General features: G+C 38.7%; 1 protein-coding gene across 1 annotated transcript; it reads right to left on the bottom strand.

Annotated features, from left to right (window-relative positions):
- Positions 1–872: 872 nt before the first annotated feature.
- Positions 873–14,679, bottom strand: LOC140372529 (T-box transcription factor TBX21-like). Its single transcript, XM_072459658.1, has 6 exons — positions 13,962–14,679; positions 6,438–6,592; positions 5,424–5,545; positions 4,494–4,652; positions 3,179–3,240; positions 873–2,488 (listed from the first exon to the last, which is right to left on the bottom strand). Exons 1-6 carry the CDS (start codon positions 14,510–14,512, stop codon positions 1,702–1,704), a joined length of 1,836 nt encoding a protein of 611 aa, XP_072315759.1. The 5' UTR covers positions 14,513–14,679; the 3' UTR covers positions 873–1,701.
- Between the last annotated feature and the right edge of the window lie 1,150 nt (positions 14,680–15,829).

Raw genomic sequence — 15,829 nt, 5'->3', positions numbered from 1 at the left:
GACTATCTTCCCCCAGTGATGTCGGGGGCAGTTTTTGCACCTGCAGCGGGTGAGGGCCAGTTCTCTGATCAGGACCGACTTGTGTCACGTCATGATGGAGTCAATGGGGGAGACACCTGGTCACTCTGAGCTTCCTGTTTCTCTGCAGTGAAGGCGGCACTGTCCTGTTTATTTACCTACAAATGCAGCCCCTTTTGAATGACCCACTTTAACACCTCACCTGCTGCTGTCACATATGCTACACTTTAATCAAGGATGGGTCAAATGCAGAGGACACGTTTCTTTATGGGGGCAATGGTGTACCTTAGATCACCTAACTGAAACTGTTATTCTGACATAACTGGAGATACAAATTTGCCAGAAAACCCCCAAATAAACTACTGCAAAGGACAACTATTTAACATATTAAAGTCAGCCAAGTGTGAGTTTTCAGTAGTGAGTGTTAAAAAGCACAACTTGACAGTGCCAAATGTGAGCAATAGCCATTAAAAAATCTGATGTATTGTTGGTGTTTTTTCTATATTCTTACTGGGGACATAATTATTAATATTGTCAATATAATTCAGCATTTCCTGTAATTTTTATTCGGACTATGGCGGTACAAATGTGCTTTATATCAGTAAATTTCCCTCAAAGAATTTGTGGAGAATATTATGGATATTATGGAGTATTTCATATGTAGGAGGTTGTTTTTTCTTTCTTTTTTAACGTGCGTAACAAGTGTGATTTTGTTATTCCAGTGTTTAACCCAGGTTATTAGATAATGAGGGGCCACCATAGTCTCTTCTATTAAAAGGAAACGTTATAAATTCATGAGATTAATACAGGTACATAATGTCTCGCCACTAGTGGGCGTCATCTTGCTTTAGCCCAGCGCTGTGGAGTTTTATGAAATGTATCACTACTGCTGCAAAATAATGAGGGGAAATGAACGCCAACATATTGTGGTTGTCAGTGCTGAATAAGTGCGAATGGTTTTGGGTGAAATCAACTGACAAGGAAAAAGGAAAAAACGCAGACAGAAATGTTGATGCATGAAGAGACAATTTCCCCAGGGCGGCTGTCAGGCTCAGATATATAAATATATATATTTTTTAAATGTACACGTTTGGAAAGTGGCAGGTGAGGTGTTTATGTGCCTCTAGGACAGTGGTGCAGGACCAGTCGCTTCTTCTTGGTCTGTTTTGGTAAACTGACTCTGACATCAATCTTGAAAACTTATGTAGTCTTTTGACACTTTGACAAAGACTTTTGATGGTAAAGTCAGTGGAGTTGCATATGTTGGTCTAGCCAGTCAACCCAGTGCACATTCGTAATTTTACATACAAAACCATTTAAGAGCCACAAATGTGAAACGATTAGGGTTTCTCAGCTGTTGGATCAGTCCTCAAATTATATTCAAAATAGTCTCACGAATTTATGGTTAACAAATGGCAAATTTATTTTTAGAGACATTAAACAGCAACATTTTCAAAACCACGTGCCACAAAAGTAGTAGCAAAATTTAAACTATTTAATTGTTTGCAATAAAATCAGCATGGAACTGATTCAACTTTGGAAAGATCACTTTACTTGTCAAATAAAGTGAATGAGTCTGATTGGCCAGGCTTGTATTCTGCAAGACTATGGCACTTAAGTATGGCTCGAGTGAGCACATGTAGGTCAAAGTTAGACACCAAAATAGACTTATTTTATAGGTCCTCAGTGTGCATAGTAGCCATAATAGTCTGCATCACTGTTGTTGTCCTCTCCAGTGCGAGACGGTGGGGAGTTTTCAGTGCTGGACGCATACGGAGACACCCTTCTTTTCTTATTGTCCGAGCTTTCAAACAAACCTGAGTCCACCGAGTCTGCAGATTTGACAGAAGCCGGTTCGAGCCACGTCTCCTCCCCCACACCTCCGTCTTTGGACTTGTCCTGTTGCAAAGGCGGCGGGAGGGGCTCCATCAGGGAAGGTGGGTGAAGTCTTGGGTTTCCGGGCGATATCGAGGAAGAAGACGACGAGGAAGAGGATGATATTGGTCTGAACCAGCCTAAACTTTGAGGTTTACTCGAACGGCTTAAGAACTGTGGAGAGGGTCGATTTGCACCCCAGCCTGGTGTAGGGGTGCTCGATACAGAAACGCTGCTTGCCCCAAACGTGTGATCGGTGTAGTAGCTGAGCGGGTGGTGCGCTGATGTTTGCAATGGGAAGGGCTTGAAGAAACTGTTTGAAAAATCCCCTTCATACGAGGAGGTGAAGTCAAGGCGGTTTGGGGGTTGGTACCAGTGGCTGTGAGGTCCCGGGCTAGAAGAGGAGGAAGGGTCTTTGGGCTGCTGACCCATACCACCCAAAGTGTCCCGGCTGAAGAAGCGGCTCTGTGGCATAGGGCTCATGTACTGATCCGTGAGATGGTAGCCCTGGGGAGGGTAGCAGGTGCCCGCCAACAGCTGCTGGTTTTCGCAGGGAGAAGGGGTGAGGCGGTCCGAGTCGGGAGGGGCGTATAACCTGCAATGAGAGGAGGTGTTATTTCCTGTGCGAAAACCTAAAGCTTTCTATCAAACATCTTGTAGCTCATCACACCTGGCTACCAATGCAGGTGATTTGAAAAGTAGTAATTACACCCAAGACAATATTCAACAATAATGACTATACTGACTTATCATTCACTAAATGACAGCTGAAACTATATATTTTATGGCTCAACGTTTATCATGTGTACATTTACTTTGCAACTGTGGGGAGATTTTTGTTATTTTTTATTTAATATTCAGCAATAGAGGGTTAAATAGTAACTTCTGTGACTAATTATTGGATCATTATCCCGCGTTTTGTTTTACCGTAGCAATATATTGTACTTGAAAATATGTTATCTGTAAGGCCTGGTGGCAAGACACAATGGCAAAGAAGAATTATGTAATGCTAAATGACTAATTAGTAACAATTCATTAAATAAATATGTAATTAAAACATTCAAATATATCAGTTTTTTAATAATTTACTGTTTGAATTAATTATAGACACTGCGATTATGCTTTACAGCGCTGTTATGGTCACTGCATTTGCTATTATTGTGCTAAAGAAAATGTCTCTTTGTAAATGTCAAATCACTTTTCTCCTGTGATTAGAAGAGCACGCAACAAGAGCCTATCATAAAACAACAACTACAATACCTACTGATGATTTGAATTTACTTACGTGTCATAATTGTCTCGGAAACCTTTAGCAAAGGGGTTATGGTCTATTTTCAGCTGAGTGATCTGTGTTGTAGGAAAAGGAGGAGGGCAGTGACAGACACAGACACAGACACAGAGGAGGCATTGGAAAAAGAGAGAAACAAGAGAGGTCAGCAAGTAATAATTAATGATCATACTATGCTATCATCAGAACTTTATAATTATATTCACACATATCTGAAACTAGAGTCTAGGTTTAAATATATACAGTTATTTGTGATTTATGGGTGGCGCAATGTTTGCCACTATCTATAAGTTATTTTTTAAACAGCTTAGGTCATTAAGGGCGAGGTGACACCTAATGACCTAATAGCCGAGCGGACGAAGGAAAGTAGAAATTTAAATAAGTTTCTATGCATCATTGACACTATCATGCATTAACCACATTCTGTATGTTAACACAGCAACAGCATGAATCATTGAACTCTAGCCTTATCAAGATATAAATATTAAGACGCTTTTAAATATGTTGCAAAGACTGTACAGAGTTTCATAGCCTGTGTAAAACTGTAAAAGAGCAAACATTTTACAAAATCATTTTTTTAGGGTCAAAATAAACAAATTAGTGTTCGTCAGTAAGGGATGTGTGTTCTCATGCACAAAAATGAAAATTAAATTAAATTAGGAAAGATTGTTCCTTAACACCAAATTAACCATGACCCCTTCATTAAGTAGTAAGCCGGAATCATCCTTAAAAAGTGTTTGTTCATTATGAATTAAGTCCAGGGATGGTACATCGGTTATTGGTTGTACTGGTATCGGTCAAATATTGAAAATGTTGACGATATTTGGCACCGATAGTTTTTAGTGCATAAGATTTGCCTTTTTATTTTTTTAAAGATTTTGTGGCGCATAGACCTTATAGGACAGTATGGACCATCCCTAATTAAGTCTTTGTTCATGCTTTATTTTGGCTAATTAAGGCGCCATTATTGTAAAGTGTGTTCCTAGTGTACAGATAATATTCTTAAACACATGGTGTCTATTTCCCCACCCACTCCGTCATGTTCCGAGTGAGTGTCAGGTGGTCTTAGCCAATAATGGTAAAGTGGGAACACCCAGAAGAGGCAGGATTGATTCTATTTTAAAGCAATTTAAAGCAAATAATTGTATATGAACTGTTATAAAAAGGGGCGTGAAGGCTTTACGAATATATCTATATTATTTCTTTGCAATATTGTCCAACTTTTATACAAGTTTCAATATTGACAATATTTATAATAAGCTGTAAAAGTTGGAACCAGAGTCATTGTCCAAGAGTGGCTGCAGTGACTTACATCTGCGTTTTGGTAAGCAGTGACAGCGATGAACTGCGTCTCAGGAAACACAAAAGTTTGGGCCTTGGAGGAGAGGAACAGGTCCTCAGATCCGTCATCCTTCACCTCCACGATGTGCAGACGAGGCTGGTACTTGTGGAGCGACTGCAACACGACCATCTACAGGACAAGGAGCGACGTCAGATTAAAAACATATTCAAAATCACAGGTGCAGGTTTATTTGTGTGGAGTTAAAGGTGCACTATGTTACTTTGCCTTAAATCTTCCACAATTTGTATTTATTCAATTACAGGTGTTTTTAAGGTTGCAAAATACCTTCATAAACATCCATTCTGATCGTCCCCATGGAGATACGTTTAATGCCATACAGTGGAACATTTCAGGTGAAGGAAATGGCATTTCCATAGACAAGCAGAAAAGTTATATACTGCACTTTTAAAGGGATATAAAAATTATATAATGACCAATGCTGCATGAGTGAATGAGTAAACCAAGGTTAATAACAACTATAACAATATCTTAGATTAACTGTTTAATGTCATTCATAGTATTGTAAGCATTATTGTAAACATTGTAAGCTCTACATTTCATTATTATTTAGACCCACACACACTAGTATCAATAGCACAACTAAATATATTGAAATAATACCAAGGTCCTCCCTCTGACAGAAATGTACTGTTTTTGTTTTTAATAAACTGTATTATTCTTTATTTCATAAAATTACTGTACTGATATGGTTGTTGCCTGGCCCAAAGATTTAAACTGTCCCTGTAGCTATATCTATATCTATATCTATATCTTTATCTATATCTATATCTATATCTATATCTATATCTATATCTACAACTACAACTACATCTTTATCTATATCTATCTTTATCTATATCTATCTCTTTATCCATCGATATCTCTACTTCTCTCTATTACCTGTGCCACATTGTTGGTGCTGCCCTTGTTGTTGGTGAGCTTGAGTTTGCTGAAGGACACTTCCTGTCTCATCCAGTGAGCTCCAGTGTTGGGAGAGTCCGGGTGCATGTACGTCCGGTTTCCTGTGACAACAACAATACGAGCAACATTCACGTTAAGAAAGAGTAAAATTTATAATAATTTTCAATGACTATGGATGCCAAAAACACACTATCTTGATGTATTAGTACTCCACTTTTAACTTGGTATGTTAGATCTGTTACAAAACTTTAGTAATAGTTATAATTGTTTTTTTCTATATGCAATAAACTGGTGAAAATAAATGTATGATAAAGTAATACCAAAATAAAAATATTTTTGACACAATTTATGCTTAATGTGCACATTTCTGTACACAGTGCTATTATAGGCTATACAGTCCAAAATGTGTCTGACATGACAGTGACCTTGTAACCCAGTGCCTATTTAAATCCCTTCAGAGCATAACTGTACCATTAGGTGTAATTGTGATTTTGCTTTACCACAGTTTCCTCAAACACCTGAAAAGCGTGATGACACCTCACTCTCGTTCGCTCGCTCTCTTTTAATTTCATTTGCTGAAATGTTGATAAAAAAATCTGAGTAAATTTGTGTGTTTTGGTTAACCAGATCATGGTGAATGTGTGAAAAGGGGAACAAATGCGTACTTAGAGAAAAAAAATAAAAATGAAAATTTGACTGATACATGGTTAGTTTAGAATGTATGTGTTTTTAATTCTAAACTTAAAATTGAGATATCTGTGGTTACAGGGTAGGGGAAAAAAACATTTAAAAAGTGTTTTCCTTGTGTATTGCTCTAAATATTCAAATGAGCCTAGCCCCTTCAATTATTATTATTATCTCGATAACATAACACACTTTTTACTTTCACCCATACATTTTTTTGTTAAATTGTTACCTCTACTTTCATAAAGATATATTAGCCTCATATTTGGACATTTGTACCAATATATTTATATATTAAATGATCTGTACCTGGCATGTTGCCCTCTGCCTTTCCGCACTGGACCCACTTTCCTCCCTGGTACCTCCAGTGGTGCTGATCGGCCAGAACCACATCCACATAGACGTTATAATGAGCGGAAGGGTCGAGGGAGCTTATGTTGAAGCTCAAGAACGGAAACATCCTCCTGCAAAAAGAAACAAGCACTCAAGTCAATCTTTTACATAATTCATATGGAATAAACATTTTGAACATATGTGGGGTAAATGAGAAACTTTCTAAATAATACTGTATCATAGTATTTTTTTACTTGGGCTTATAAAGCTAAGATTTGATTTAACTGTATAGATTCATGATTCATGAGTGAACATTTCATTGCATAACATGTACAGGTATTATCAGGGAATTTACGTAAATAAAATTTGAGAAGGAAATGCTCAAAATCTAAACACTTATGCACATATGCTATATTACAGATTTTCACATAATATATCCACCACTAAGATAGCTGAAATTTTGACAAAACAAGAAGAAACAGTAATTTGTGATAACAGTATAGCATCACTGAAGTGGCTGATATCAAGAGATCCTACCGATGGCTAGAGCGGGACAGCACAGAGGCCCTCATCATGGCTGCACATGAACAGGCCCTGGGCACCAGAGAATAGAGGCACATATCTACCTCCCAGACCCAAGGTGTAGGCTGTGCAAAGGGGGCCCTGAGACAATCCTGCACATAACTGCAGGGTGTAAGATGCTGGCAGGGAAAGCATACATGGAGCGCCATAACCAAGTGGCTGGGATAGTGTACGGAAACATCTGTGCAGAGTACGAGCTGGAGACCCAAGGACAAAGTGGGAAACACCTCCAAAGGTGGTGGAGAAAGACGGAGCCAAGGTCCTCTGGGACTTCCAGATACAGACAGACCGAATGGTAATGGCGAACTAACCAGACATTGTGATGGTGGATAAACAGCAGAGGAAAGCCGTGGTGGTTGACGTGGTGCCCATGGTTATTGGAGCAATTGGGGCAGTGACCCCCAAACTGGAGGAAAATCATCAGACATCTTGGTTCATAAATGTGCAGTGCTAGGAAGGATTCGAGGACCCGAGCTTTGAAGGGGGATAAATAGAGACTGCCCGCGGAGGGTGAGGAAGTTAATACAAATGAATATATATATATATATATATATATATATATATATATATTATGCTATTATATAGGGCAAATAGATATTATTGATTTGCTGAGACTCTGCTGAGCCTTTCATGATGCACAGTGGAGTATTAAGGCGGTGATGTTGGGGGCAGGGTGACAGGGCGCGAGAGCAGGTGAATATTTAATGCTGCTCTTAATAAAAGATGTCCCGGCAGTGTGTCCTGATTGGGACGTTACATGTTGGACTTATTTTGATCACAGACGCCTTCAGTGAGAAGGGGTAACAGAGAGTTCAGGACGTCCCCCTGGAGCCAAGCTGGGTGGCTCAGAGTTCAACAGAGACAGAGACAGAGACCATAGATCTGTACAAAGAAACAAATGCAAAACTGATTGTGTACGGAAGGCATGCTGTATCAGCAAATGCAATGTTGGTTCAGGAGATTTTGTTATGTAAATTGCCATAAATAAAACTTCAATTAGTATTACAATTTTGCAGCTTTGCATCTCTAATGTGCTTTATCATGAAATATCTTCTTAAAATTCCCTATTTTGAGTCTCTTTTTAACCGTGTGAGATACCACAAGCAAAGTTTTAATCCAGTGTACTATTATATAGCATGCTGAATCAAACACTAAACAGTCTTGGTTTGGAACAGTTCTAGTCCTGGTCTAGTTCAGATCAAGTCCTGGTTTACTTACTTTAATGCAATTGGTGTACAAGTATCACACTTTAAGAATAATTATTTTCCAGTACATTATGACTAAATATGCAATATCAAAGGGTTTGTAAAGCGTACAGAAATACAGATACATTTTTTACAATCAAATGAACTTGCACTCTAGATCTATATGAGCAATAATGAACAAGGCCAACACATTTAGCTTCTGACCCGCCTGTTTGAACCAAACAGCTCCTGAGGCTACGAGGCATTTGACTGGAAACTTTGGTCATGTGGCGCAACCAATACTCATTCAGTAATAGTTACTTTACATCACAACATAAACCATACAGAGAAAACCACGCAAGAGCAATGCATACAGTAGACTATGAAATGCATATTTGCAACTTATTGACTATCGAACAAAGGCTGGAGCGAGCAACATATTTTTTTTATTGTTTTTATTTAGTAGCAAATGGTATACAGCACTAAATATCTACCACACAAAAAGATTGCCAGATCGTTGGCTCAAACTTGGAAAATCTTAGCAAAGTTGATATTAATTATGATATTAAAGGAGGGTTAAAACAAAGACATTTGGCAATAAATGTATGATGCCCCTGGACAAAATAGGGTTAAATAAATGTTTAGCTATGTGCCTAAAGCTCCCATTTGTGTCCACCAAAATGAATCTAATTTATATTCAGTGGTTCTCCCTGAAGCTTGTTGGTCATTTAGTGGTGTAAAGCTACTGAGGTGTGTAAAGGGAAGAGTCGGAGGCTACAGCTGAGGCTAACACGCCGACACCTGCAGGGAATGTCCGTTTTTACTTCATTATGTGACTCATATAGTTACGGAATGATGATACAAATATACTGGAATGATAACTTTGTACGCAGAATGTAAGAGTTTGTCAGTGCTTCTAATGTTTTAAATTTTTTACAGAGATAGTTATAAAAATGTTTAATTTTCTTTCACACCTTATTACTGATGTCAGGGTTATTTGGCTAATTGATAGTCGTGATAATTCAGGTCGCAATGTAATAAGGAAGGACAAAAAAACGTAAGCAAAATAAAGTTCTTTCATTTCAATTCGTACACACTAATGTACAGAGATGTAAGAAAATACAAATTTCCCTGTGACCAATATGACCAGCTTTGCAAAATCAAACTTTCTGAACTACAAAATAGTTGATGTGACAAAAAAAGCATTGTTTCGATGTATTTTTTTGACTATACTATAGATTAAAGGAAAAAAAAAACTTAAATTTTGCTTCTAAAATGGTCACAATTATTTATTTTTAGTTCTTACAATTATATTGTGACCTGAATAATCACAATTATCCATTAACCAAATAAACTTGACATACTTACAAACCTATATAACATGCCAAATCAAAATGAGAAAGACTCTGAGGCAGATGCAATGGTGATGCCATACGACAAAAAAAACTGAAAAGCGAACACTTGTTTTGGATACAGTACTACATTATGATCACACATGAGTTTATCCGCACAAATGTCCTGTTGGCAGCTTGTGTTTGAATCCAGCTTTATATTGAGTTTCCACGTCTCTATTCCCACAGTAAGACAAACCGCACAGAGTGTTCCCAGTTGGGTCTTTTGGCTACATGGAGAGCCCTGTTTTACAATCAATCATAGTTCTCGTAGTGAAACACAAGCATGGCTGCAGCTCTTTAGTGGCTCGCAAAGAACAGGTGAAAAGGCTCCTCTTCCAGCACTAATACAAGTGAAAGCAGAAACTGGGCCAGGCGAAGTTGGGCAGACACACCTACTCTTATGGATGGAAATGTTGAACCAATCGCTGTTTATCAGACCAAGATCTACTGATCATAGTAGGAGCTTTTAGAAGAAATCATAACTTATTTGAGTTGAAATCAAACAAAACACAAGGGTTGTATTTGCATGTGTGGGTGGCTCATTTCGTCTGAGCCAACACGCCATAGCGTGCAGATACAAGCAGTGCAGTGGTTTAAGTGGTGGAGCAGTGCAGAAGTACAGTAGCGCAAAAACTGTTTGACACTTTATAAATGTGAGAAATGCAGCCACAAACAAACGAGCTCAGGACAGAACAAACAAAGAAGGTTGATATACAGGGATTGCAAGATATGAAAAAAAAAAGATTAAGATCTGCAGTGTAGGTTTACTCCTACAGTCTTTGATACTAATAAACGTTCGCCAAATGTAGTAAAGTATTCGGAGTCATGTAATTAAGAAACTCAATTTAACGACTGAAAGGAACTTGAAATTGTTGAAATTTTGAATTGTAAGTACTTGTCCCATTTGATCTGATAAAATAAAACCTATAGCATGTATTTATTATTTAGATTTATGTTGTAATTCATAGCAATATTATCTGTTTTAATTAATTTTTAATACATTTGAGACACTTCAAGTTTTAGTCCAATATTTTGCAGCTTATTGTGGGGAAGTGAGTTAATTCTAACATTAAGTTGTTTTACTGACATATCTTTGCATGAAAATGGAAGACCATGAATCGATATTTAGTGCACAGTTTGTATGTATGGCTATGGTGAACCAATATTGTAACCTTTTCCAAGCAAAATACTGAAGAAATATAATTTATTATCGGAGGGTTTTGTCATTCTGAGAAAGACAGAGGTGGTGACATTTAAAATATCAAAATCAGATGCGTGGCGTGGGGGAGGAGTGGGGTCTTCAACATGAGTGACCAGTGATCGGGACAGACAGGAGTACAAGTCCAGTTTTTGCCCCAGTTTCTCCCTGAACATCCTGAACAAGACATGCCACTCCACAGCTGCTCCATGACATCCCGGGCATTTCATGCACCCACACGAGATCAACATAAACGCAAAATAAAATAATTATAGTGTCTAGATATGGTCTAATTTCAGGGTAAACACTCTTTCCATTAAAGCACAAAGCGCTCATATCCCAAAATGGTAAACAAAATATCACATTGGTACAAAAACTTGTTCCCCCCCGCCTTTTTCTTTAAAATTATTTACAACTAATTTGTCATTTATTTGCTTTAGATAGACCTTTGCTCGACATTGTTCCAACTTAATCTTAAAGAAAGGTAAAACTGTAAAAATGTATATAATTTAGATGATAAGAGGAAACACTGTGGTCAAAGGTGATGATACTTCTGTGAAAACTACTCATTAGCAGCTGAGCAGGAAGTCATATGTCAAAACATTTAAAATAGTCGTAGTTCTGCTTTCATAATACACAAATTCAAAAGACAAAATATTTAATCTTTTCTTCAATTACACTTTCTAAATGTCACAAGTTTAGTTTTATGTAGTGGGTTTATGGACCACCTACTCTAATCTCTCTATGACTCTTGGATACATCTCTGGAAATAACCTCGTTATTAGACAATTTCTTTGTTCCTGTTTTCCTGTAGTAATTATACTGTGCTTAATGCATATGTAAATTGCGCCCATTTCAAAAAACATCACATTTCTCTCAGTGAAATTAGTCAACGAAGCAGTCAAATGGAGCATTGTAATCCTTAAAAACAGCAAGTTTCTGATTTTACAATTTAAAAAAAACATATATATATATATGTATATATATATATATATATATATATATATATATATATATATATATATATATATATATATATATATATATATATATATATATATATATATATATATATATATATATATATATATATATATATATATTTCTTATGTGTATTACTGTTTATACTTCCGCCTAGACTCTTCCCACCCATGAACCTTGTTACTTGACACTTATATTAGCTTAAAATGTCTTTCTGTCTGCAGGTCTGAGGGCACTGTGTATGTCTGAGAAGTGCAGATGGGGCTATGGTTTTCTCCTCTGTCTGGTTTACTCGGCCCTAGAGTTCAAAGCTCAGGTGTGGTAAGCGCAAACATCTGAGAGATCTGACAGGCAGTGCACCATCCTCTGCTGTCGGTGCAGCTTCAGAAAAGAAAAAAAGAGAGTAGCCTTTACTTCAAAGGTGTTTCACCTCAGCCTGGCTAAGGACTCACTGCTGCTTGACCCTGGAGTTTCTCCATTTCTGTCAGACCAGGTTTTTGATTAAGATTCCTGATCCTCAGTCTTAAAGTAAAACCACTGAAAATAGAAACATATTTTCCCCGTTTATATAGTTGTTCTCTTTCTAACAAAGTTCGAGTTTGTGGTTTTGATTATTTTTGCAGGTGGAAGGATGACACTTCTGCACGCTTTTGACATCACCGGAAGACATTTTGGCATGTGACACTTTTACAAACACTATTGTTCATAAAAACGCGTTTGTGCAAAAGCATAGCCTTCACTAGAGTCACACTAAACTAAAAAAGTTGAAGCCACTCACGGATAATTCGTCTGATATGATTCTTAAAGTCAATTGTCCAATACAAACAATTTACGCACTGTGCGCGAAAAAGTGTTTTTGTCTTTTCTTATCCAAACATTGGCGTTTTTAGGCAAGTTGAAAGTCAAGTCGTGTCAGTGGCTATATCAGTGTCCTATAATGTGACAGCAGCATGTATGTTGTGCACAGATCCGAAACATGAGAAAACCTATCGCCTGAAACCGTCTGTCAAACTCAAGTGTGTCGTATTAGTGAATTAATCCCCATCGACGTGGCGCGGGCGTAAAGCGCAGTGACCCACGCGCGCAGGGCCCGGCAGCGGCGTCTCTTTCCTCTTCCTCTCAACTCCTCATCCTCTGGAGGTGCGCAGCGAGACCCATGGTCTTATCAATACTTAATCATGTGGCATTGAGATCCGAAGTCTTTTACACAAGAGCAAAATCTATTTTTAGATGAAAAGGTTAAGTGACGTTTTGAAATAGCGCGGTTGTGTTTGGGGAAATTATGACTGTCACAGAAAAATGGGCTATGGGTATATTATAAATATAAATCTAAACTAAATTGGCTGCAATTTGTTTACCACAAAGATTATATTTAGATATTCCTCTTTGTCCAGATTATTTGAAAACGTTTAGAAGACCATTTATTCCTTCTTAAAATGTTAAGATAAAACGGACTCCACTTTTTGGGGACAACTTGATTTGGCAGGGTTAATTCCAAATATTAAATTGATTGTATTATTATTGTTGTTATTATTTTTTTTATTATTTGGCGACACGTGAAATGGCAAAGGTCCCATATTTTGTCTTTGTATCTGTCTGAATCTTGTTCCTGAATCCTGGCTGTTGGAGGGGAGAGGTGAATGTGGAGGTCAAGCAGAGGCGTCAAACAGTTTCTCCGTCTGAAGCAAGGGTTTTGAGAAACTCATACTTGTTTAGGCCTGTCTTTTTTTTCCTTCTTTTTTTTTTTTTTACCGTATTCACATTTGATTGTAAGAAACTTCATCAGTGCTAAACAACAGTTTTTTCCTCGTGCGGATATTCACACGGCAAAGCAAAATAAGGGATTAATGTGATAATCATATGCTATAATTAGGAATTCAAAACTAAATATTTTCAATATTGTCTATTTAAATTTCAAGTCTCACTGTTGATCAAGTTAATGAAGATAGCCTAGCAAATGCAAACTTTGCAGAAGTTTTTAGAACAGTTTACTTAATTACTTTAGTTTAATTAAGCAAATTTTACATTCGTCGGAACTTTAAAGAATCCGTTACTCTTATCAATAATGCATGTGACCTGCTCTTTTGGAAAGTATCAATATGACACACAGCTCTTTGTAAAAGTGGAGTTAGCAGCTCAGACCGTGGCTCTTGTCTCTTACCTGCCCTGTTTGGTGATGATCATTTCGGTCTGAAACTTGTGGAACTTGGCCCATAGCGGGTAGTTATTGAGCAGCGCCTGCGTCTTCCCGCAGACCTGCAGCCCGGGCAGCGGGTACAGCGGCGGCCGTTGGAAGCCGTGCTGGAAGCTCGTGGAGTATTCAGGAGAAGACGGGTGGTACACATCTTTGCCCCCTGCTGAAAACCCATCTCCCGGGGTCGGAGCCGGGATGTATCCCTGCGCGTGTCCCGTTATGCCGCTTCTCCGCACCTCTCCATATGGACAGCTACTGAGGGACTGAGCGTAAAAACGGGTGGGCTGCCCCCCGTAGCCACCCACAGTTTGTTCTGGGTGAAAGGGCAAAGTCAACGCGTCCTGTCCGCCTTGCACTCCGTCCGTGTAGTAAAAGCGGGGCTCCTGGATGCCCATCTTGAATTCGCTTATGTCCTTCCGGCCGCGGTGCAGATGAATTTCAGCCGGACTCTTCCCGAAAGTTTGTGTTTCAGTCCCATTCAACATGCTGAGGTAAAGGTTCCCGCCTATGCCGCCCATTTGCTGCTTCGCCTTACCTCTGTCACTAATGGCATAAGTTTATCGTCCAACAAAACACAGTCAGAGAAGCACTTTGTATCACTACAAACACCTCGCGACTGTGGCAGCCTCGCTCTTCAAAGTGTTCACTTCAGACTGGACCCCGTGTCACGCGGTGTCCTGATGTCGGCTGTTATTAACTCTGTCCGAGCTTTGATACAGTGGTGTGTCCGACACATTTTCCACTGAGTGATATGTACATTTGTGCGTGGTGGTGATATTTTGGAGGTGTGTCTGCGGCTGAGCCGCGCCGCGATAGGCTCCACTTATGACAGCGCCAGCCCCTGGTTCAAAAGCAGCTCTCAGTCAAGGCACCTGCGCATTTGTACAGCGACCCAACATGAACAACTATTGATAAATAGAGTCTAAACTAAAAGGAGGTACAAGTATCAAGCAATACAGTGCTAAATAAATAAATAGGTCCTTGTGCGCATGCCTAAAATCCGTACACTGTAAAAATCAGATTTTTATGGTCCATGGTATATTCCAAAGAACCCACTCGTGCATAAATCTTTCTTTATTCCTCTAATGCATTGATCCAGCTCTGTGGGAAAATAGAAACATAATTTGAGTTTCACACGTGTTTATAAACCCAAATAAACGTCCTCTGATCTTCATATTTTTAATCCTCTTGCGTGGTGATCTAGCGTGTGCAGCTTTTCTGATACTGAAAAAATCTAACAAAACAGATTATTTAAATTATTAGGCCTAAAATCCCAACCCTAAGGAAAAATAAATACTATATAGACAGGTGACAGTGGGTTTCCATTGGCACCAGACAAGTGTTGAATTGACAAATGCGTCTGAAGACCCTCAGAAAATAGGTTGAGTTTCATATTTAGTCAAATGTGTGTATGTTCACTTTCACAAAGCCTGTGTCTCATTGTAATGATGTCTATGTGTGCTACAGTTGAGTGCAGTCTCTGTGGGACGAACAGAAACCACTGAGGAGTGTGTCAAGGTTCATCTCAGCTCTTTAAGGCCTTTTAGCTTGTTTGGTTTGTTACTTTTGGCTGAGACAAGGGGATATAAAGGATTGCCCTCTAGTATAAATACATGTGTTGCAAATATAGCCACATACACATATGATAATAAGTTAAATCCCTCCAGCGCAGGTATGACATGATTATACCCCTCAACACTGTCACTGGCCTAATCTCATTTCCTGTTTCTCTTGTAGCAAGGTGAGCTCACAAGGGCAGAGTCTGAAGTCATGCGAGTTGACACTGGAGTTGAGAGAGTAGCCACAGACCTGGCCCTTGCACCCGTCTGCCCCGA

This window comes from Eucyclogobius newberryi, unplaced genomic scaffold (genome assembly GCF_026437365.1).
Source record: "Eucyclogobius newberryi isolate DKJ021-1_F unplaced genomic scaffold, fEucNew1.0.hap1 SCAF_242, whole genome shotgun sequence".
Lineage (NCBI taxonomy): Eukaryota > Metazoa > Chordata > Actinopteri > Gobiiformes > Gobiidae > Eucyclogobius > Eucyclogobius newberryi.
This window is presented reverse-complemented; position numbering and strand designations above follow the sequence as displayed.

Coding starts and splice junctions, on each gene's coding strand:
- LOC140372529 (XM_072459658.1), bottom strand. CDS start 14,512: ATGGGCGGCATAGGCGGGAACCTTTACCTCAGCATGTTGAATGGGACT. Junction 6,593..13,961: donor ATCATCACCAAACAGGGCAG/GTAAGAGACAAG, acceptor TTCTTTTTGCAG/GAGGATGTTTCCGTTCTTGA. Junction 2,489..3,178: donor TTCCGAGACAATTATGACAC/GTAAGTAAATTC, acceptor CTCTCATTGCAG/GTTATACGCCCCTCCCGACT.